The sequence below is a fragment of the Agelaius phoeniceus genome, chromosome 18 (genome assembly GCF_051311805.1).
Source record: "Agelaius phoeniceus isolate bAgePho1 chromosome 18, bAgePho1.hap1, whole genome shotgun sequence".
NCBI classification, from domain to species: Eukaryota; Metazoa; Chordata; class Aves; order Passeriformes; family Icteridae; genus Agelaius; species Agelaius phoeniceus.
In genome coordinates this window covers 2,653,321-2,674,260 of record NC_135282.1, presented here as the reverse complement: position 1 = coordinate 2,674,260, position 20,940 = coordinate 2,653,321, and the positions used below count along the sequence as shown (strand labels likewise).

At 55.7% G+C, this 20,940-nt stretch overlaps 1 protein-coding gene across 2 annotated transcripts; it reads left to right on the top strand.

Annotated features, from left to right (window-relative positions):
• The first annotated feature begins 5 nt into the window (after positions 1-5).
• On the top strand, positions 6-18,351 carry HIP1R (huntingtin interacting protein 1 related). 2 transcript variants are annotated; one of them, XM_077187602.1, is made up of 32 exons: positions 153-367; positions 5,362-5,425; positions 5,831-5,973; positions 6,277-6,333; positions 6,549-6,629; positions 6,718-6,794; positions 7,101-7,162; positions 8,212-8,352; positions 8,793-8,850; positions 8,938-9,013; positions 9,180-9,317; positions 9,391-9,449; positions 9,520-9,592; positions 9,922-10,105; positions 10,248-10,336; positions 10,932-11,048; positions 11,463-11,564; positions 11,810-12,004; positions 12,204-12,351; positions 12,641-12,727; positions 12,996-13,103; positions 13,399-13,535; positions 14,069-14,179; positions 14,298-14,356; positions 14,506-14,536; positions 14,655-14,717; positions 15,179-15,279; positions 15,928-16,033; positions 16,729-16,852; positions 16,993-17,054; positions 17,157-17,348; positions 17,442-18,351. In XM_077187602.1, the coding sequence occupies exons 1-32, from the start codon at positions 275-277 to the stop codon at positions 17,445-17,447; spliced, it is 3,144 nt and encodes a 1,047-aa protein (XP_077043717.1). In that variant the 5' UTR covers positions 153-274; the 3' UTR covers positions 17,448-18,351. The 2 variants fall into 2 exon arrangements, with proteins under 2 accessions (XP_077043718.1, XP_077043717.1); XM_077187603.1 differs by lacking the exons at positions 14,069-14,179; positions 14,298-14,356; positions 14,506-14,536; ... (5 more) ...; positions 17,157-17,348; positions 17,442-18,351 and having other exon boundaries at positions 6-367; positions 12,641-12,707; positions 13,399-13,531.
• Positions 18,352-20,940: the final 2,589 nt, after the last annotated feature.

Genomic DNA, 20,940 nt, shown 5'->3' with positions numbered 1-20,940 from the left:
CCCTCCCGGTGTCCCCTCCCGGTGTCCCCTCCCGGTGTCCCCTCCCGGTGTCCCCCCGGCGCTGTGCGGTCCCACCTGCCCGCGGGGGGAGCGGCTCTGCTGCAGTTCCCTGTGCGGCCGCCAGGGGCGCGGTGGGGCGCGGCGCAGTGCGCGGCCGGGAGGGGCGAGGGGGGGGGGGGGGCGGCGCCGGTCGCTCCTGCCCCGGAGCGCGGAGCCCCGAGCGCCGATACCGGAGCGCGGATACCGGAGCGGGGAGCTCCCAGCGCGGCCCACCATGAACAGCATCAAGAGCGTGCCGGCGCGGGTGCTGAGCCGCCGCGGCGGGCACAGCCTGGAGGCGGAGCGGGAGCAGTTCGACAAGAGCCAGGCAAGGACGGCGGGAGGGGGCCGCGAGACCGGCCGCGGTGACGGTCCCGGTTTCAGTCCCGGTCCTGCTACCGGCTCAGGGACGGGGCGGGCCGGCTCTTTCCGCAGGGCATCGTCTCGGGGCGCGCTGGGCGCGGGGGCTTCTCGGGCGATGGGATGAGACGGGATGGGGGGCGCGGGTCCCCGCCGGGCTCCGGGGAAGCCCCGGTGGGGCAGCGCGGCCGCCGTCCCCCTGCCCATCCCCGCGTCCGCCCGTCCGTCCCCGGTGCCGCGCGCTCCCCCGCCCCCACCTGCGCCGCCGCTTCCTCCCGGCGCGGCCGCGGGACGGTCCCGCGTGGGCACCCGCCCGTCCCGCCGCCCCCGCGCCCGTCCCGGCGGCCGCGGCCCCGCCGTGCGCCGCCGCCCCCGCGGGCAGCCGGGCCCCGCGCCGGCCGTGCGCCCCCCCGCACCTCCCGGGCCTTATCGCAGGTAAACACGGCCGGCAGCACACGGGGAAAGTTTTACGGTGATGGCGGGAGCGTGGCCGAGCTCGGGGCTCCGCACCCCGGGAATGGGCATCTCTGCATCCCTGCCGAGCCCCGGCCCCACCGACACCGCGAAATGTTTCGCACCGGGGCTGGATTCACCCCTGCCCCGCGGCTCCGGGTCACCCTGCGGGGATCGGGGTGTTTGGACCCACGGAGGGCGCAGAGTGGAAACAAAGCCCAAAGGTGTTTGTGCCCCATCGTGTCCGGCTTGGCCGGCGTGTCCGTACCCCTGTGGCCCCCACGGGGTGCGCAGTGCTCGGGTACTGGTGGGGCTGGCGTGTGGCTGGTGGGAAATGAAGTACTCAGACAGCGTGGGCAGGGATGGGCACAGGGATGGACGGAGTGACGGGCTCGCTGCTGCCCCAGCAAAAATGACAGTGCCCTCCCGCATGCCTCCTCTGACCCCTCTGCTTTTGCAGGCTGTGCATTCATCGCAGGTGTTTTCCCCTTTGCCCCTTTGCTTTGCGGTTCCTTCCTCAGCCCCTGGGCTGGTTTGGCCCCGGAGAGCGCCGGTGAAGGCAGGTGGGAATTTCAGGCCTCGCAGGGTCACGGTGCTGGGTAGGAAACGGAGCTTGCTGGGTTTGGGGAGCAGCACGGGAAAACCGGCAATTCCGGTTCCCTCTGGACGCGTCTCCTTCACTCGTCCCGTTGGGCAGCGCTGATCAACGATCGCGGCCGCAGCGCTGCCCCGTGCGCCGGGGGGCTGCCCCTGCCCTCCCGGGACATCTCGGGCTTTTCACTGGCACTTGTACTCTGGAAATCCCTGCGGTCACAGGGATGGAGACATGGACAGGGCAGAGAGGTGATTGCTCTCTGGCTCACTGGCTGATGGTCACATTCACTGCCCAGAGCTGGCCTTTTGTCCAGCAACTGCTAAAAACTGTCCTAAAGGAGCTTTATTCTGGTGTGGTTTCCTGTAGTGGTGCTTCAGTGGGAGCAGAACTGTTCAGTGTCAGAACATGGGTATTGATCTGCCTTTTACCTCTAATTATAGCAGCTGCCCAGCTGGCTGCCAGTCGCCTCTGTGTCACGGGGGTGCTGGTGGCACGTCCCCTCCTCATCTCTGTGTCACGGGGGTGCTGGTGGCACGTCCCCTCCTCATCTCTGTGTCACGGGGGTGATGGTGGCACGTCCCCTCCTCATCTCTGTGTCACAGCGGTGATGGTGGCACGTCCCCTCCTCATCTCTGTGTCACAGGGGTGCTGGTGGCACATCCCCTCCTCATCTCTGTGTCACGGGGGTGATGGTGGCCCATCCCCTCCTCATCTCTGTGTCACGGGGGTGCTGGTGGCTCGTCCCCTCCTCATCTCTGTGTCACAGGGGTGATGGTGGCACATCCCCTCTGCTGCCCGAGGTTTCTGTACCAGAACCCTGAGCCCCGTCACCTTTTCCCCTGTGATGGCTTGGGTGATGTCTGTGTAGTTACAGACAGGAGCTGCTGACCCTGCTGTGATCCCAGGTCTTTGTGGGTGACATGAAGGTCACCTGCTTTCCCTGGAAATGCTTTTCCATGTCTTGTGTCAGGGTGATGTAGATGTCTCCCTCGGAGAAGCCGTGTGTGGGAAGTAGGAAATCACCATCCCACGGCAGGCGCTTGCTCGGCAGCCTGGCAGGAGGAAAAACTTGTCCTTTTCTGCTGCCAGTTTTTGCTTTTCTTAAACAAAAAGATTAAAAATCCAATGAGCTCTGGAACCTGCAGGATTGCATTGTGTGTGAGTGCCAAGTGGTGTTTTCCTGGTGTAATTTGGGAAGGAGCAGCATTAGGAAGGGAACTCTGGAGTTCATAGCTCAGCTGTTCTGACAGCTCTCGTGCTGCCTGGCCAGGGGAGGTTTCCAGCTGCCAGATAATCTCTCCTGCTGTGGCAGCATGCTGGGACCCAGCATCCACCTGCTCCAGGAGGATCAGCCCTAATTAAAAACAGCCAGGAATGAAAGGGTGGATGTTAAACTGTGCTCCTTCATTTGGGTGCTTTGATCCCGGCTTTAGTCACCGCCTTGGAACGTGCAGGCTGTGAGCAAAGCACTGGGGCTGCAGCCCTGTGGGATCCCACAGCCCAGGGCCAGGCAGGTTTTGGGGTTGGCTCCTCACCCTGGTGCCTGCCAGTGATGGGGAGCAGCCCACAGGTTGCATCAAAGCTTTGGCCAGGCTGGTTGTGCACCTGCAGTGGCAGCCAGGACCTGCCCATCTCCGGACTTGCCAGTGGTGTCCCAAGAGGTTGGGTCAAGGGTGAATCTCCCCATTTTGGAGCCACCCTCCACAGCCTGGCTTTGCCAGCCAGGCAGCAGGAGCATCCTGCCAGCACAGTGTGCCGGGCTGCAGCATTGCCCCACGCTCTTCCCTGCTGCCACCATCCCATTTCCCTGGATCTCCTGGCCAGTTTGATGCTTGGAGGCACTGAAAGCACACGTGGGCCTGGCATTGGTTTGGTGCCACTGTGGTTTATTTGGGACCATGCTGGACCCAGCGTCTCGTGGTGGTGCTGTGGGTAGGCTGGGGCTGCTCCTGCATGGGTCCAGCCCTTGTGCTGGACATGAAATGGCTCAGTGAAACCTCTGCACTGAATCCCCAAGGATGGAACCAACTGCTCCAGCAGCTCCTGGGCTGAATTTTGGCTGGTCAAGCTATCAGTGAGACTAAGGGCAATAATTGCAATAAAGCCACCACTGCCAGTGGGAATTACAGCTCTGTTTTGAGATAGTCCAACAGGGTCCCAGCTCACTCAGCAGCTGAGGTCCTGTCCCTGGGGATAGGGGACAACATTTCCTGTCCTGGGGTTCTGCATGTCTCACACTTTGACCCTTCTGGCTTTGCCTCCTCTGACTCCTGTGGGGCTCATGGATGGGTTGGGATGAGCATGATGGGCTGGGTTTGGACCTGTCTTAGGGCAGGCAGCAAAACTCCCAGTTTGGGAGACGTGTCTGCCCTGCTCCCTCTGTGCAAAACACCTCAGGAAAGATGCAGGAAGGATTTCCAAATCCTTCCTTGCCTGGTCCAGGATAAGCCATCCTTTCTGTCAGCGTCCCCTGGGAGGTGCTGGCATCCCTGAGGACCTGTGGCACATCTCTCTGGCCATGCTGCCATCGAGGGCACAGCCTGTGCCAGCTCCAGGCTTTTGGGTGGCTGTGAAGGCACTTTGGGAGAGGCAGCTGTGCTGCAAGTGCCTGTTCCTGGGCACTCCAGGCTCGTTAACCTTTGGGGATAAGAGGATTACAGCAAGTCACCGGCTTAACTCCACTGCTGCTTTATGGCCCCACATGGCGGGGTAAGCCCGGGACTCTCCTGTGCAGGAAAGGCAAAGCCAGCCCCTCTCCCCAGCAGCTGGGCTCAGCCTTTTGGGACAGGTTAGCTCTTTGGGATGATTCAGAGTTTTGCTGCTGTCACAGTCAGTTCCTGGGTAGCTGTTCTGGACCTTTCGGGGTGGGTTTGGTGCGTGGACACCTTTGACATTGCCCCTTGGGTGTCGGGTTCCTCCTGCATAAGTCAGGAGCACTCGATAACTTGGGGTCAGGTTCCTCCTCCTATAGGAAAGTGCCTCATTTCACAGGTATCCCTGGACAAGCAGCCACGTGGAAGCAGGTGCTTTCCTGGGCAGGTAGATGGGATTTTTATAAGGCTTTAGGGCTGAGGAGCTGCAGGGAGGGACCGAGTTCCTCTTCCGGGACAAGTGCTGGCAGCGGGGTGGCTTCCTGCCTTCCCAGCTGGGACCTTTTTCCTCTGCTGGAGACAGAGGGCTCACGGACACAGGCACAGCCCAAGCACTCCTACGAGGCTGAAGCAGCTCAGATGAGTCTGAGGAGGAGGAGGAGGAGGAAGATCCTCATCAAACACAGCAACTTGGATTTGCAGCCCATCAAAACATGGGGGATGCAACCGACCCCACTCTGGGGTCATCTTTTGGAATAAATTCCTAATTTAAAAGTCTGCTGTGATCAAACACATCAAAATATAGATAATCCTCTTCTGATAATCACATTGCTCTGGATTTTTGCTCCATCAAGATGGGCATTGAGGCTGCCACTCCCTCCTTGCTTGGGGGCTGCTTTTCCCCACGTGCTGTTTGCACGCAGCAACATCCTCAGCAGAACCCAAACCACTCCCCCGTGGTTCAAAGGCTCCTTGTGATTACACAAACAACCCTGGAATTTGGCATCTCACTATTGTGCTTTAATGTTCCCCGGGCACGGCGCTGAGTTCAGGCTGCAAAAATGCAAAAATTGGTTTCCTGGGACAGGGACAGCCGGGAGCACCAGCAGCAGTGGTCAGATCCTGCTGGGGATGGGGGCTCTAATGGATGCTTTGTTTGTGGATAAAAAGGCCTATTCTGATGTGTTACAAATGACTTTGAGGTGACAAATGTGTTCTGAAATTCAGGGTATTCCCCAAGAGCACCAGCACTGCACTTTGGGATGTCGGGGTAGCCATGGAGGTCTCACCATGTCTGACAGCCTCTGTCCCCTCTTCTTGCAGGCCATCAGCATCAGCAAAGCCATAAACACACAGGAAGCACCAGTGAAGGAGAAACATGCCCGCCGTATCCTTTCCCTTGGCTCCCAGGACAGCACAGAGCAGTTTGGGCTCTGGGGGTGTCACCCCCTGATGCTGGAGGAGATTTGGGAGACAAAGACCTGTGCAGAGCTCAGCTGGGGGCTGGCATCACAAAGGTTCATCCATCAGTGAAAAGGCAAATGAGCAGTGCAATCAAATTGCATTTCTTTGGCAGTAAAATGCAGAGGGCCCCAGTGTGCCCTCAGCAGGGGGAGGTGCACCCAAAAATGACATTTGGGGTTTTTATTTGGGGGTGCAGCATTGTGTCGGTGATCCCTGTGCTCACGGGGCACCCAGTGTCCCCTTTTCAGTGAATGTTGAACGGGAACAGCCCCAGCCCCGCCTGTCCCCTGCTCTGTGTGTGTCCAGTTGGCCTTGACTGCCCTGGCAGGGATCATCCTGGGGACCCACCACGAGAAGGGAGCCTTCACCTTCTGGTCCTACGCCATCGGGCTGCCCCTGCCCAGCAGTGCCATCCTCAGCTGGAAGTTCTGCCACGTCCTGCACAAGGTCCTGCGTGACGGCCACCCCAACGTGAGTGTCCCCTCTGCCACCTCCCTCCTGCTCCTCTCCCAGGGGGGAATTTCTGGCTCTTGCCAGCATCCCTCTGCACAGGGAGTGGGATCCCTCCCCTACCCCAGCCACCTTTCCCAGGCATTCTGTTGTCTCACATCTTTGAAACTTCTCAGTGTAAATCCTCGCCCTTTGGGTGCTGAGGGAAGGCTGGAACTTCTCCCAGAGCTGGAGTGGTGTAAGGGGCTGGATCCCTCCTCTTCCCTAGCATCAGAGCAGACAGCCAGCCCCACTGTGCCACATCATTCATTTTTGTGTCCACAGGTTCTCCAGGACTGCCAGAGGTACCGCAGCAACATCCGAGAGACGGGGGACCTGTGGGTGAGTGGGGCAGAGTGCAGCTTTGGGCCTCCCAGGGGTTTGGAGATGGCTGATGAGGAGCATGGTGGGCACAGAGAGGGTGAAGCACTGCCTGAAGCCATCTGCTGTCTCTTTGGGTGGTGGTTGTGTGCATGGTGGAGCCACTGGCTCGTGTGGGTCTGCTGGGTCTGGTTACCTCACTGTGGATTCCCCCGTCTCCCCTCGTGTCTCTGCAGGGCCATTTGCACGACAGGTACGGGCAGCTGGTGAACATCTACACACGGCTCCTGCTCACCAAGATCTCCTTCCATGTCAAGGTGAGACCTCTGCCACCTCCACAGCACTGGAACGAGGGGATGTGCCACGCCAGCAGCAACTGATGGCTTTTTCCTTCCTTTTACAAAGCATCCCGAGTTCCCCCCAGGCCTCGAAGTGTCGGATGAGGTGCTGGAAAAGACTGCAGGGACAGATGTGAACAACATGTGAGTGTCCTGAGTGGGGCCCAGAGCCCAGGGTGTGGTCACCAGCTCCATGACCCCCAGCTGGCACTGTCCTGCTGACAAACCCACCCCAGGATGGGGCAGGCACCAGGATTTTGTGAATTGTTTGGGTGGTGCCCGATCCCTCCTGCACCCACAGAGCACCGTGGGGTGTAAATGCAGGGAGAAAAAGCCCCAAATTCTTGTCAGTCAGAGCCCTTGCCATCATGGGGACTCTGAATGAACACGAGCAGCTGGAGCAAAGATGTCTCTGCTATCAAGTGATGGAGTTTTGGTTTGTTTTGGCAGCTTCCAGCTGACGGTAGAGCTGTTTGACTACCTGGACTGTGAGCTGAAGCTGTCGGAGTCAGGTGAGGAGGCGGCAGGCACAGGTCCCTCCCCTTGCCCTGGGGCTCTTGAGCAATAGTTTCGCTCTTTGGTCGGGAATGGAGTTCCGGGAGGCCGAGGTTGGAGGCTCAGGTCCCTCCTCCTCCCATGGGATTTCTGAGGTGGTTTCTCAGCTGGATTCTCCCGTTGAAGCTTTGTAGAGGCAGTTGTAGGAAAATATTTAGAGCATGTGGCTGCTTTGAGCCCACCTGAGCAAGGCAGAGTGTTGTTTTCAGTGCAGAGCTGCTCTGAAATACGTTTTTATTTCTTTTTTGTACAACCACATTAATCATATCCATTCTACAAATCCCTTCTGTCCCTCTGAAGCAGAGGACGGGGCTGTACTTCTTTTTAAAGACTCATTTCCCCTCATTGAAATGCCTCTGGGGAGGGCTGGAGGCCCCTGCTCATGTCTCTCACCTCCTCAGGAATTTTTAGATGGCTTAGAGAGGTGGCAGATTCTTCCTCTGCCGGGGTCAGGAACACGGAGCTGCCCTGGAAAACGGCACAGCGGGAGAGACCGAGCTCCCAACAGCCTCCTGCTTCTCCTCCTGACCCAGTTATACAGAGAATTTATATTCATAAATACTTTAGAGCTGAGCAGGGAAGAAGGCAGGGTGGATGTGCTGCCTGGATCCCTGCCAAGGGAAGGGATCTGTTTCTGAGCAGGGGCAGGCGAGGCTGCGGTGCCGCCGGGCTCGTCCCCTGCCCTGGCATCCTCTCCCAGATCCGTGCATGATTAAACAGAATGGAGCCAAACCTCTCACTTCCCCCAGCTGTCTCGTGCAGCAGCAGCTTTAGTGCAGCATCCTGGGGTTAAATCCCTCCTTTTTGGGGCTGGGGTATCCATGGCAGAGCTGAGCACCCCTTCCCTGTGCCAGCGTGGTCCCTCTGGGTGTTTGCGCTGCTCAGAGCAGGGTTGTTCTCAGCTCAGGGAGCAGCCCTGGTGTTTCCCCCGCCCCACATCTGCCGTGGTTAATGATCAAGCAGCGTGGCAGGGCACGGGCAGCTCTGCAAACACGGCTCCCCTCAGTTTTCAGGCAGCTCAACACCTCCATGGCCGTGTCGCAGATGTCGGCAGTGCAGTGCCGCCTGGCCCCCCTCATCCAGGTCATCCAGGACTGCAGCCACCTCTACCACTACTCTGTCAAGCTGATGTTCAAGCTGCACTCCTGTGAGTCCCGGGGATGTGCTCGGTGCTGGTGTTTTCCCAGGGTGGGCTTCTGAGTCTGGGGATGAGGCTGGTGTGGATTGAGGCATCCATCGCCATGTCCCTGTATCCCAGCTGGGCTCCAGAGGCCTGCTCCATCCCACACAGACATTCCAGATAAAGGAGTTACAAGGACTTGTTCTTGTTTAACTCAAACCCACGTCCCCTGGCCTGCCAGCTCCCTGCATGGGCAGCACAGTGCCAGCAGCCTTGTGTGGGTATTTTGGAGTTCCCACACCCACATCTCCCTGTGCCAGGGATGGGAGCACCCCACTCCCATCCTGACCCCTCACATCCCACTCCCTCCTGGCTTTTACCCTGCTGGCTTTTGCAGAGGAGGGGTCTGGGTGCACGTGAACACACGTGCAGCCCCAGATCAGTCACAGCTGTCCCTCCTCACCCAGGTCTGCCAGCTGACACCCTGCAGGGCCACCGGGACCGCTTCCACGAGCAGTTCCGCAGGTAACCGGGGCCCACGTGGGGCAGTGGGGTCCCCTCCCTCCTTCCAAGCCCCCTCTAATCTTCCCTTTGTCTTTCCCTCCTCTCCAGCCTTAAAAACTTCTTTAAGAAGGCATCTGACATGCTGTATTTCAAGCGCCTCATCCAGATCCCGCGGCTGCCGGAGGTAGGGCAGGATTTGGTGTGGTGCTCTGGAGAGTTTGTGCGAGTCTGGGGACACTGCCTCTGGCCCTGTCAGCAGCACAGGGCTGGCTCCCTCCCTTCCCTTGGCACTCTGCCTGCTGCAGTTCCTGAACCCCCTGCAAGGCTGCAACAACTTCTTGTCCCTCCAGAGCCCCCCAAACTTCCTGCGGGCGTCCGCGCTGGCCGAGCACGTGAAGCCGGTCGTCGTCATCCCCGAGGAGGCCCCCGAGGATGAGGAGCCAGAGAACCTCATTGAGATCAGCACAACTTCCACCACAGAGCCACAGGTGGGGGCCTGGGGCTGGGATGGGGGCAGGCTCCTGTGTCCTGGCCCAGCTGAGCAGCCTCTGTCCTCCCCAGATCACCTCGGATCTGTTTGAGCAAACCTTCGGGCCGCCCAACGGCGTTTGGGATGACAGGTGTGGTATGGGGGGGCCAGCAGGGGCGAGGGGCTGCTGCCACGTGGGACCAACCTGCCCTTGTCCACAGGGATGCACAGATCGAGAGCCTGAAGAAGGAGGTGGAAACGCTCCGTGCAGAGATGGAGAAGATTAAACTGGAGGTAAAGCCTGGCTGGGGAGCAGCTGGGGTGGGCTTTGGTGCTGTGCTGTGGAAACGCTGAAGGGATGCAGCAGGAGTGGGGTCCTGGCATCCAGGGTTGTGTTTTTGGACCTCTCCCAGTGCCAGGATGTGATTCCTGATGGGGTGGGGGCATGTGAGACCTGTCCCTTGCTGTCCTGATGTTATCAACAGGGACAGAGCGGCTGCAGGGGTACAGGGCAGAGCTTTCCTGTGCATCCCACGGCTGCTTTGCCCAAATTCCAGAGGGGCACCTGGCTGGGGGTGTTGGGGAGGGCAGGGCCGTGCCCCAGTGCCCGGTGACCCCTGCAGGCACAGCGCTACATCACCCAGCTGAAGGCCCAGGTGAACAGCCTGGAGGGAGAGGTGGAGGAGCAGCGCAAGCAGAAGCAGAAGGCGCTGGTGGACAACGAGCAGCTGCGGGACGAGCTGGAGAGGCTGCAGAGGGCCAAGGAGGACAGTGACAGGTCACAGCGCCTCTGCGCCGAGGCCGAGAGTACGTGCCCTGGGGTGCCCTGGGGTGTCTTGTGGTGCCCTGGGGTGCCTGGGGTGTCCTGTGGTGTCCTGTGGTGTCCTGTGGTGCCCTGGGGCCATGGGCTGCCCTGGCTGTGGTGGCTGAGGGTCTCTGACCCCTGCAGAGAAAGCCAACGCCACCGAGATCCGCTACACGAAGCTGAAGGAGAAGCACAGCGAGCTCATCAACACCCACGCCGAGCTCCTGAGGAAGGTAAGGCTGCTGCCCCTGCAGGCACGGATGACACTGAGGGCAGTGTCCCCGAATTAAATCCCTCCCTTTTGGGGTTGGGGTATCCAGGGCAGAGCTGAGCACCTTTTCCCTCTTCTATCATGGTCCCTTTGGGTGTTTTTGTTGTTGCTTTTTGGGGTGTTTTGCTGTTGTTTGGTCTGTTTCTGCTGGTTTCAGTGTAGCTGGTGGGATATCAGTTGTACCAGCAGTCGTGGCATGCTTGGCTCCAGTTTTGGAAAGGGGCTCTCGAGGGATGTGCTGGTGATGGGGATCCTGTGTCTCAGTTGTGCCACTCACCTGTTTCGTTTTTTGCTTTGGATGTTTTGGTCTTGCTTTCGTCCCTTGTCCCTCTGCCACCACTGGTGTGACTTGTGCCTGCCCAGTCCCCCTGTATTGGTCCCATCGCCCTCTGAGCACCAAGCGGGGGGCACCCCTTGGATCCATGTCCACTGGCATTTTGGATGCTGTGAGAAAGGCATCTTGGATTTATTCTCTGAGCTAAAATATGGTTGGAATGAGTGTGGGGACAGTGGGGGTCGCCCTTGGAACACTGGGTGAGTCCCATTTTCCCCCACAGAACGCTGACACTGCCAAGCAGCTGACGGTGACACAGCAGAGCCAGGAGGAGGTGGCACGTGTCAAGGAGCAGCTGGCATTTCAGGTGGAGCAGGTCAAGCGAGAGGCTGAGATGAAGGTGAGCTCTGGATCAGCACTGAGCCCTCCCCAGCCTGGGAAATGCAGTTTGGGAGCAAGGGAAAGGGGAGGTTGTTGTTGTTGGACCCTGATTCCAGGAAGGGTTGCCCTGGCTCCTCAGGAAGGTGTTAATTTATGACTCATTCCCTCTTGCCCAAATCTGCCTTTTCTTCCCCTAAGAAAATACCACAATGCAAATTGATGGGTTTGAGTGCTTTCCTTCTCTGGGGGTCAAGATAGGGGCTGCTCCCATGCTTCCCTGGCATGGGAAAAGGAGCCCTTCTAGGAGACACCCCCTGCCCAAGACCCCAAAACCCCTCCCTGCAAAGCATGGCTGGGTTCATTCCCTGCATCCTGGCTGGTGCTGGTGCCGAGTGGGACAGGGGCTGAGCCTGGGCACGGTGTGTGGGCACAGCTGGAGGACCAGAGCGTGCAGATGGAGCAGCTGAGGCAGGAGCTGGACGCCCGTCGGGACGAGCTGGAGCAGGCGCAGCGCTCGCTCAGCCACGCCAAGCAGGTACGGGGCTGGGGGGCAGCACGGGCCCAGGGCCACATCAAACCCTGCACCTGCCACCACTGCTGAGCTTGAGCTTCAGCAGCAGCCCAGGGAGCTGTCACGGGGCTGAGTGTGGGCCCAGCCCATCAGTGTCACCAGCTGGGCCTGTCCCGAGCTCCCCCCAGTTCTGCTGGGCTGCCAGCAGTGACAGGGCAGTGACAGGGCAGTGACAGGGCAGTGACAGGGTGTCCTGGCCCCCATGGCAGGCAGGTGTGGAGCTCAGTGCCCAGCTGGATGCTCTGCATGCTGAGAAGGAGGTGCTGAGGCGGTCGGTGAGCGAGAAGGAGTGTGAGCTGCTGTCCACACGGGGCCTCGTGCAGGAGAAGGAGCTGCAGCTGAGCCAGGAGGCAGACAAGGCCACCAGGGAGATCCGAGAGCTCCAGGGCAGGCTCCTGGAGAAGGTACAGAGCTCTGTGAAGGGCCCACTGCCCCTCCACTCACTGGGGTGAGATGTTTGGGGGTGCCAGCTGATGCAGCCTGTGGGATATCATTTGTACCAGCAGTCATGGGATGGTTGGGTCTGATCCTGGAAAGGGGCTCCAGAGGGATGTGCTGCTGATGGGGGTGCTCTGCCACTCACCTGTTCCTCCTGCTTCACAGAGCAACCAGGAGCAGAGTCTGCAGCAGAAGCTGCTGGATGAGCAGTTTGGAATCCTGCAGGAGACAGTGAGAGAAGCCCAGGCCATCCTCACTGATGCCTTGGCCAAGCTGGATGACCCCCTGCACCTCCGCTGCACCAGCTCCCCAGGTATGTCCTGCTCATGCAGGGGGCTGGAGCACGCTCTGCCTTCTCCCTCCTGGACAGAAAATGCTGCATCTCAGCTCTCCCATGGCTTTTTTTCCATCATGCCTGAGGTGGTTGGGGTCAGAATTCCCAGGATGAATTTTTAGCTCTCATGTTCAGCACTATTTTGCTCAGATTTTAGAGCTGTTCCCCAGCCAGGGACACACTTCCACTCAGTGGTGCCTCATGGAGTCAGCACTGGTGCAGACACCCACCAGGCTGTGCTGAGGCCATGGAATGCAATTCCTTGCAGATTACCTGCTGAGCCGGGCGCAGGCGGCGCTGGAGTCCACGGATGCCCTGGAGAAGGGGCACGCTCAGTACGTGGCCTCCATGGCAGGTACCTGGGGCTGGGGACGGCCATTGCTCCCAGCTTGCACGTGTTCCCATGCACCCAGCAGCTCTGGGGCCACGGGCAAGCAGCAATGCCCTGGGGACAGAGGGACATGGGCGGGGCTGGGGGGTTCCCGTGTGCTCCTTCAAGCAGGAGGGGTCAATGCCAACATTTCTGAGTCTTGCCCTGACCCTTGAGTGCCTTCAAGGACGAGCTGCAGCCCGGAGCAGCGGGCAGGGGCGGGCAGCTCCTGAGGCTGTGCTGTCTGTGGCAGATGCTGCGGGGCTGGTGGGGGCTCTGGCCCTCTTTGCACACCTGGCAGGCGACACCATCGTCAACGGCAGCGCCACGGCACACCTGGCCCCCACAGACCATGCTGACCGTGAGTGCAGGCATGCAGGGGCTGCTGGGGGGATCATTTCTCATGGGCCTTTTCTTAAGGGAGGCCATGCCAAAGCCCCCTCTGCCAGGGGCAGATTTTCCTATTCCCCATGCTCCCCCTCCCAACATTCCCTGCCCTCCAGTGCCCCTCCTTGGGCCTGGAAATTCATTTGTAATTTCCTGGAAGACATTTTTGGGATGCTGCTGGTGCTCAGCTGTGGATGAGGGGAGGAGGAAGATGAGGGTGGGCAGGGCTGGGATGAAGGGAGCCCTTGCCCAGGCTGTGCTCTCGGCAGGGCTGACGGAGACGTGCCGGGAGTGTGGGCAGAGCAGCCTGGAGTACCTGGAGCAGCTGAAGGACAGGCAGAGGCTGGGCAGTGCCCAGCTGGGGCACGTGCAGGGGGCACTGCGAGGGGTCCTGCAGCTGGCACAGGTAGGACATGGAGCCCAGCACAGCCACCTTCCCACTCGGGGCTGGCAGGGTGGGTCCCAGGGAACACTTTGGGACCCCCATACCCACAAGTTCTGGTGCTTTCCTTGAGCCATCACTGGGACCCGTCCTGGTGGTGCACAGAGCTGGTCGCCCTCAGATCAGCTGAAGTCTTTCAGCCCAGTAACCCCTGTGGAGGGAAACTTCCCATCTTTCAGATATTTCTCCTGGTGAAGCCCCTATTAGTCTTTTACATCACTGTTCAGCTCTCCAGGGCCCTCTGGAGCACAAATTGCTCCTATGATGGAGTTTTGTCACCTTGATTTGGGGCATTTCTTACCTCTGAGGTCCCATGTTTGCTGCAAGCTGGTGGCACGTGTACTTTCACTGTGCAGGCTGCAGAGTGCTGCTCCTGCAGCTTTAATTTGGTGGGGTTGGGAAGGAATTGGATATCTTGGTTTGTAGCTATTCCTTACAAATATTCCCTTCTGTTTCTCTGCCTAAAACCTCCTCATTCCTGCTGCCTCCTCTGGCAGGAGCTGAGACCCAAGAGCCTGGACATCAAGCAGGAGGAGCTGGGGGATATGGTTGAGAAGGAGATGGCCTCCACCTCAGAGGCCATTGAGGATGCTGTCAGGAGGATAGAGGTGAGACAGAGCTGCAGGATGGGCCATTCTGGGGCCTTGGAGGGCACAGTGTCCATCACTCCTCCACCTTCCTCACCCCAACGTGGCATCCAACCCTTCCTCTTGTGTTTCCCAACAGGAGATGATGAGCCAGGCCAGGAACGAGAGCTCTGGGGTTAAGCTGGAAGTGAATGAGCGGTGAGTTTTGAGAAGGGACATGTGGCAGGTCTGTGCCCTGCTGGGGTGTGCTCTGCTCCAAAACAGGCTGGCTGCTCTTGAAAAAAGCCCCATTTTCTGAGGCCAAAGCTTCCCTGGATGCTGAACACTTTTCCCTTGCTTCCCTTCAGGATTCTGAACTCGTGCACGGATCTAATGAAGGTCAGTGCTGCAGAAACCCATCTGGGGTGCACAAAACTGTAACCTCCCACCAGCAGCAGCCTCAATCTTCCTCTATGAGACCTCATCAAACCCCAAAACCTGTTTTCCTTCCTTCCAGGCTATCAGACTTCTTGTAACAACATCCACAAACCTACAGAAGGAGATAGTGGAAAGTGGCCGGGTAAGTCCTCCCTTACACTCATCTCTTTGTGCTGATGAAATACAGGAGAATTTCCCCCAAATTGCAGAGACATTCTGGATTTTATGGTTTCTCATGTTAGCAGCACTCTGGCAGTCCCAGTAGCTGGAGCTGGGCTGCTCACCCCTGTGCTCTCTTGCACAAATCACTGCCATCCTTGCAAAGCTTTATCCATCTAAAGATCATGGCTCAAATTTGTGTGTTTTAAACCAAACCCAGCTCAAATTTGTAGGCTTGGGACTCTGATGTTTTTCTTGGTAATTGTTTAAGCAGGTCAGTAAGAGCAGCATGGAGAGCACAGCAATGCTATCGCTCCCTTGATTTATGGCTTTATATATGAATTTACACATTATTACACTTTATATGGGTATTTAATACAGATTTCTATGTTGCTGTATATTAGACAGAAGTTAATCCAGGCCATAATATTCTCATAACAACAGGGGGCAGCAACAACTCAGGAGTTTTACGCCAAGAACTCGCGCTGGACCGAAGGGCTGATCTCTGCCTCCAAGGCCGTGGGCTGGGGAGCCACACAGCTCGTGTAGGTACCCCCAGGCTGGGAGCTTCCCCTGGGACACAGCTCCAGGGGCTGCACCCGGGGCTGCCTCGTGCTTCCCTCTCACCCCACCCTCCAAAATTCCAAAATTCCCACTGCTGAATTGCTGATTCCTTGTGGAGCCTCATTGCTGGCTCCTTGTGGAGATCTCTGTTTTTATGGACCCTCAGTTTGGTTCACTGCTAATTCCTCATGGAGCATCGTGGCCTGGGTTGGACCACACGGTCACCCAGCTAGGGATGGCAGCTCCTCCCTGTCTGCAAAATGTGAAATCAAGTCCCCCCTGTCCCATTCCTGCTCAGCTGGTTGTGGATGGGGTGGTTGGAAATTGCCCTGTGCCAGTGCAGGAAATGTGGGGGGGTCTCTTGGGCAAAGCTTTAAAAATCTCTTCCATTATGAAAACAAAATCCTTCCTCAGTCCAAATCACCTGGATCATGGCTTTGAATAATTGCTTTGTATATGAGCTTGAATAACAGCTGGACTCAAAGATCTTAGAGATCTTTTCAACTGTAATAATTCCATGATTCTGTAATTACAAAGCTGCTGAATCCAGCTGCTGATTTCTGAGGGTATTAGCAGGAGATGAATAATCTGCACTTGCTCTGACCCAATCTCCCTTTGCCCCCCTGCAGGGAGTCTGCAGACAGAGTTGTCCTGCACACAGGGAAGTACGAGGAGCTGATTGTCTGCTCCCATGAGATCGCTGCCAGCACAGCCCAGCTGGTGGCTGCCTCCAAGGTGGGTGTCCCAGCAGGGCCCTCTGGGTGTCTCCTCCTCCTGTCCCACGGTGTTCCCCTCCTCTCTGCCAATCCTGCAGTCTCCCAGAGCAGGGAGAAGGGAAGCTCTTGCTGTTTTCCAGTCTGTGATTTGTGTGTGAATGTTCCCACACCCGAGGCTTGCCTTAGAAAGGAAGATGTGTAAAACCTCCCGTCCTCCTCCTGTCAGGCTGGTTATTTAAAGAAAATGTTAATAACTAACAAGAAATCCAGAGAAGCAGCTGCAGGAGCTGGAGTTGAGGATGGTGGACTTTGGCCCTTGCCACCTTTCCTGTTGGTGTGGGTGGAAGTGAGGGGTGGAGTTTTTAGTGATGCAGGTGTGAGGGGAGGGGGATCCATAGGGATTTTTACACCAGATGGGTTTAAAATTAAGAGCACGGTTAAAAAACCAGAGCTGTGTCTTCACTGAGTGCTTGGCTCAGGTGGGAGCAGAGCTGGTTTGGTGCCCTGGGGCTGAAGGGCTTTGCATCAGCCAAAGGATCACCTTGTCTGGCCATGATGGGATCACTGAGGATAAACCTTCCCATCTGTCCATCCATCCATTCTTTCCATTCCCAGGTTTTCATGCCCAAAAGTTCTTTGCCTCTGCCTGGGGCTCCCTGGAGCTCCTTGGTGAGGTTGTGGTGGGCACCCACAGCCATTCCTGTGTCGTTGCAGGTGAAGGCTGAGAAGAGCAGCAGGAACCTGGCCAGGCTCCAGGAGTGCTCACGCAACGTCAACGAGATGGCAGCAAACGTGGTGGCTTCCACCAAGTCGGGGCAAGAGCAGATAGAGGAGAAAGGTGAGGATTTTTTACAAGGAAAAGGTAGAAAACCCCACCCCAAATCCCTTTCTGGCCTGGGGAACACCCCAGGGTGTTCTTCCAGCTCTGCTTTGGCATGTGAGGGGTGCACTCAGTGGGGTCCCTGCTGTCCCCCACAGACACCATGGACTTCTCGGGCATGTCCCTCATCAAGCTGAAGAAGGAGGAGATGGAAACGCAGGTACGGCCCTGAGGTGGATTCAGCACGGCTGCGGACAGGCCCGGCCCCGCTCTGGGGGTCCCTGTGCCCCCAGCACGGCTCCAGGATGGTTTTTGGGCACAGGTGAAGGTGCTGGAGCTGGAGAAGCGGCTGGAGGGCGAGCGGGTGCGGCTGGGCGAGCTGAGGAAGCAGCACTACGGCCTGGCCGGGGGCTGCGAGGACGCGCCCGAGGACGGGGAGGCCCGGCCGGCGCCGGCGCCGCGGCGAGGGATCCTGAAGAAACCTCCCATAGCCCAGAAACCCGGCCTGGGCGAGGTGAGGCCGGGCTGGGGCTGCAGGCCGGGGGTGCAGGGGGTGCTCCTGGCACGGGCTCTCACTGCCTTGGCCTCTGTCCCCTTCTCGTTGCAGCCGTAGCAGCCCCCGGGCCCACCCTCCTCCCGCGGTGCCTTCGCGCTGCTGTGCCTTCCTCGGCGCCCGGCCTGGAAACCATCCCACACTGGATCATTTCCTGAGGAATAGATTTTATTTTTTGTTTTCCTTTTTTCTGAACTCTAGAGTGGCGGGGCTCCTGCGCTCCCCCGGCACCGCTGAGTGCTCTTCTCCTTTTCCTCTTCCTCCTCTTTCCTTTTCCTCTTCCTCTTCCTGCTCCTTCTCTTCCTCCTCCTTCTCTTCCTTCTTCTCTTCCTCCTTCTCTTTTTCCTCCTCCTCCTCGCCTGCCAACCGGCTCTCCCTGTTTAATTTAATTTGGGGTTTGTTTGGGTTAATTTTTTTTTTTTAAGGACTTTATCAGCACTAGAAGTTTTCAGTAAATGTAGCTCTACTGTACTGCTCAGACCCTTTCCAAGAACTGTGAACTGGTTTTACAGTAGGAAACTGGTGGGCTTTTCTTGAAAGCATTTTTTTAAATTCCCCTTTTTCCAGCCTGAGGAATATTTAACTTCATTTTGGCGTGAGATCAGCCCTCAGCAGGAAGGGAAACGTTTGCCTTCCCCAGCACATGGAGCAGGGCTTTTGTTAGGGAAAAGCAGTTACTGACACACACTGGCAATAAGGATACAAACGTTTTTATTTTTTTTCCTTTTCTATTTTTTATTACTACAGCAATGTCAAGGGATCAGTTGCATTATGTTTTATATTTAAGATAATTAGCAGAATTAAATCTAACTGTGGCCTGTGGGAGCCAGGGACTAGAGAAGTCTGCAGCAATAAGGAATTGCTGATGTGGAGAGATGCGGGGGCAGATTAAAATCCTGTCAGCTGTGTCTCCCTTGGAGCAACTACCAGGATGTAGATTATTAAAGGAGAAATATTTAAAATACTTTTGTGTTGGTTTGTTGTTGGGGAGGGGGTTGATGACAGGGCCAGGGCTGTGACAGGGTTGGTTGGAGGAAACTGGGCCTGAGCTGTGGGGAAGAGGCAGGCAGTAAATAACCTAAATGTGCATAAATATATCTGTATATTCACATAAATATATATAGAGAGAGTCCTCTCTATGTATGTGTAGCCATATGTATCTATGGTTCTGCATTTGCCTATATATATATTTATATACACACACATATATATATATATATATGCATTTTTCCATATTTTATATGCCTATACTGTTATGCACTATATATAAAATGTAATATATAAGAGATAATTGTATTTTATATATATAAATATACTATTATAGATATATGATAGGTAATCTATATTTATGATTTATAATACATATTTATTAGTACATACTATATACATGTTGCATATATATATCTATTAGATAAAATATAGGGGCTATATATATATATATATATATATATATATATATATATATAAATATAATAGGCAACTGTATATGATACATAATATAATAATATCATGTAGGTGGTAAGACTGAATCATTTGGAGCTCAGCATGACAAGGTGACTGCAGCTGCCTTGTGTTTAGGTGGTGACTTATGAGGGTCCTTGTCATGTTCAGTCAACATTTACATCCCATCCCTTGTTACCTTCAGGCCCAATTACAATCAAACGTCATAAAAGGCACAGTAAAACCCAGGGCTTTTCATCTCTGGGACTGCCAAGAGGCTGTAAAGCAGTTAACAGGAATTTCAAGTGGCTGTATCTCAGGTAAACACATTTACAAGGTATTCCATATTTATTTTAGTTACCAAAGAGTCTCGTGATGGCCGCAGCTTTCTGAGGTTGCACATCCCAGCCTGCCTGGGCAGGTTTATCACTGCCAGGGCTCCTGGTGTGGCCAAAGTGCAGGGCCCCAGGGGCTCTGGTGCTGCCCTGCAGCTGCTGCTGGGCTCAGCCCAGCCCCAGGTTTGGTCCCTGCTCTGCCCTGGGAGAGGCTCACACAGCCCTGGGTGGCTGCTGTCACATCCAGTGACAATGACACAGCAGTGGCAGGGGCCAGCTCCCTGCTGAGTTTCGTTTCTCTCAAGGAAGTGCTTTCTGCAGTAGCTCAAGGTTTATTTATAGGCAGTGATAAAGTATTTATATTTAGTAATTATATTTGCTGGGAGGCTGACGTCACCCAGCCACTCACACCATCCCATTTCATCCCGGAAATATTGATTAACCAAGAATGCAAACTTTTCAACTTTTACTACCCTGAGTGCAGCCACAGTCCTACTTAAAGGATTTGTTATATTTAAAGAATTCAAAAATAAAATTATGTGTGGCTAAATGGAACTTGTTTACCCCCACTCCTGTCACACTGATTTACTTAAAACCATCCAGGCCAGATAATCAAAAGTCTCAAAAAGTAGCAGCACAAATAAAAACAAGGTCTATAAACCACTTGAACTGTAATCTAAGTTAATTTTTGTACAAAAATTATTCTTACTGTCCAGTCTAATTTTTTTTCTTCAGTCCTATACTTTTTTGGAAAGTGTTTGCTATTTGTAGCTGACAAAAATATCAGAACGACAAACTGTGTGTCTGCAGAGGTTTATTTTGAGATTCCAAGACATCCTGTTGTGCAGGATCCAATTTGCTAATGACTTTTAAATACCATTATTGTGGCTGTGGAGAGAGGAAGATGTTTCACTCCATGTGCTCCTCCTGAGAAGGAATTTTACTCATTACCTGTAAGAGAAGCAGTGGAAAATAACCAAGTTGTGAAATAATCCACCTTTTGCTCCATTCCACCAAGGTGAGTGGTTTATTTTTTCTTGAAGCAGCTTTCAAGCAGGCTGTGATCTCCTCTGGCTCCCTCAGTAGCCAAAGCTCCAGTGGCCACAGATGAGTCTGAACACCAGCACACGAAGCAGCTGCAGCTCAGCAACAGAGAGCAAAGCTGGCAAAACACAAGTGTCAGATCACTGGGGGCAAAAAGGGCATTGAAATTAAGCTCACAAATAGAAAAAAGGCTGATGCAGGCTCTAGGAAGGCAGGTAAAGAAACCTAACCACAAAACTTCTGCAAAAGTTTGTTTTTAAGAGCCCTTGAAACCACAAAAAGCAGTCTTCTGCAAGAAAAGTTATTTTTCTGCTGTGCCCAGCCAGGCATGAATTAGATGAGTTTGAGCAGCAGAGTATTTAGGGATGGTATTTCCTGACTGACCCACTCAGAAAAATGACTGGGGTAACTCAGGAGCACCAGCTAATGAAATCATTTAACAAATGCTTCGTGGGTGTGCAGGGTTAAATAAAAACCAAAAAATACAAAGCTGGTCTGGATTCCCCTCATACCTTGTGCAACAACACACCCCGGGCCAAAAGGCATTTCTAGCATTTTCTGCTCAGCCAGGTGGGCTCATTCCAGTGCTGAGAACTTTGTCACCTCCCATCCTCTGGGACTGGCTCCCTCCTAACAAACCCCTCAGGAATGAGCCCAGCCCCAGCAGTGGTTGCTGGAATAAAGTGCAGTTTTAAGTGCATGTAGCAAGGTGTGGGATTATGTGGTGAGAGGGA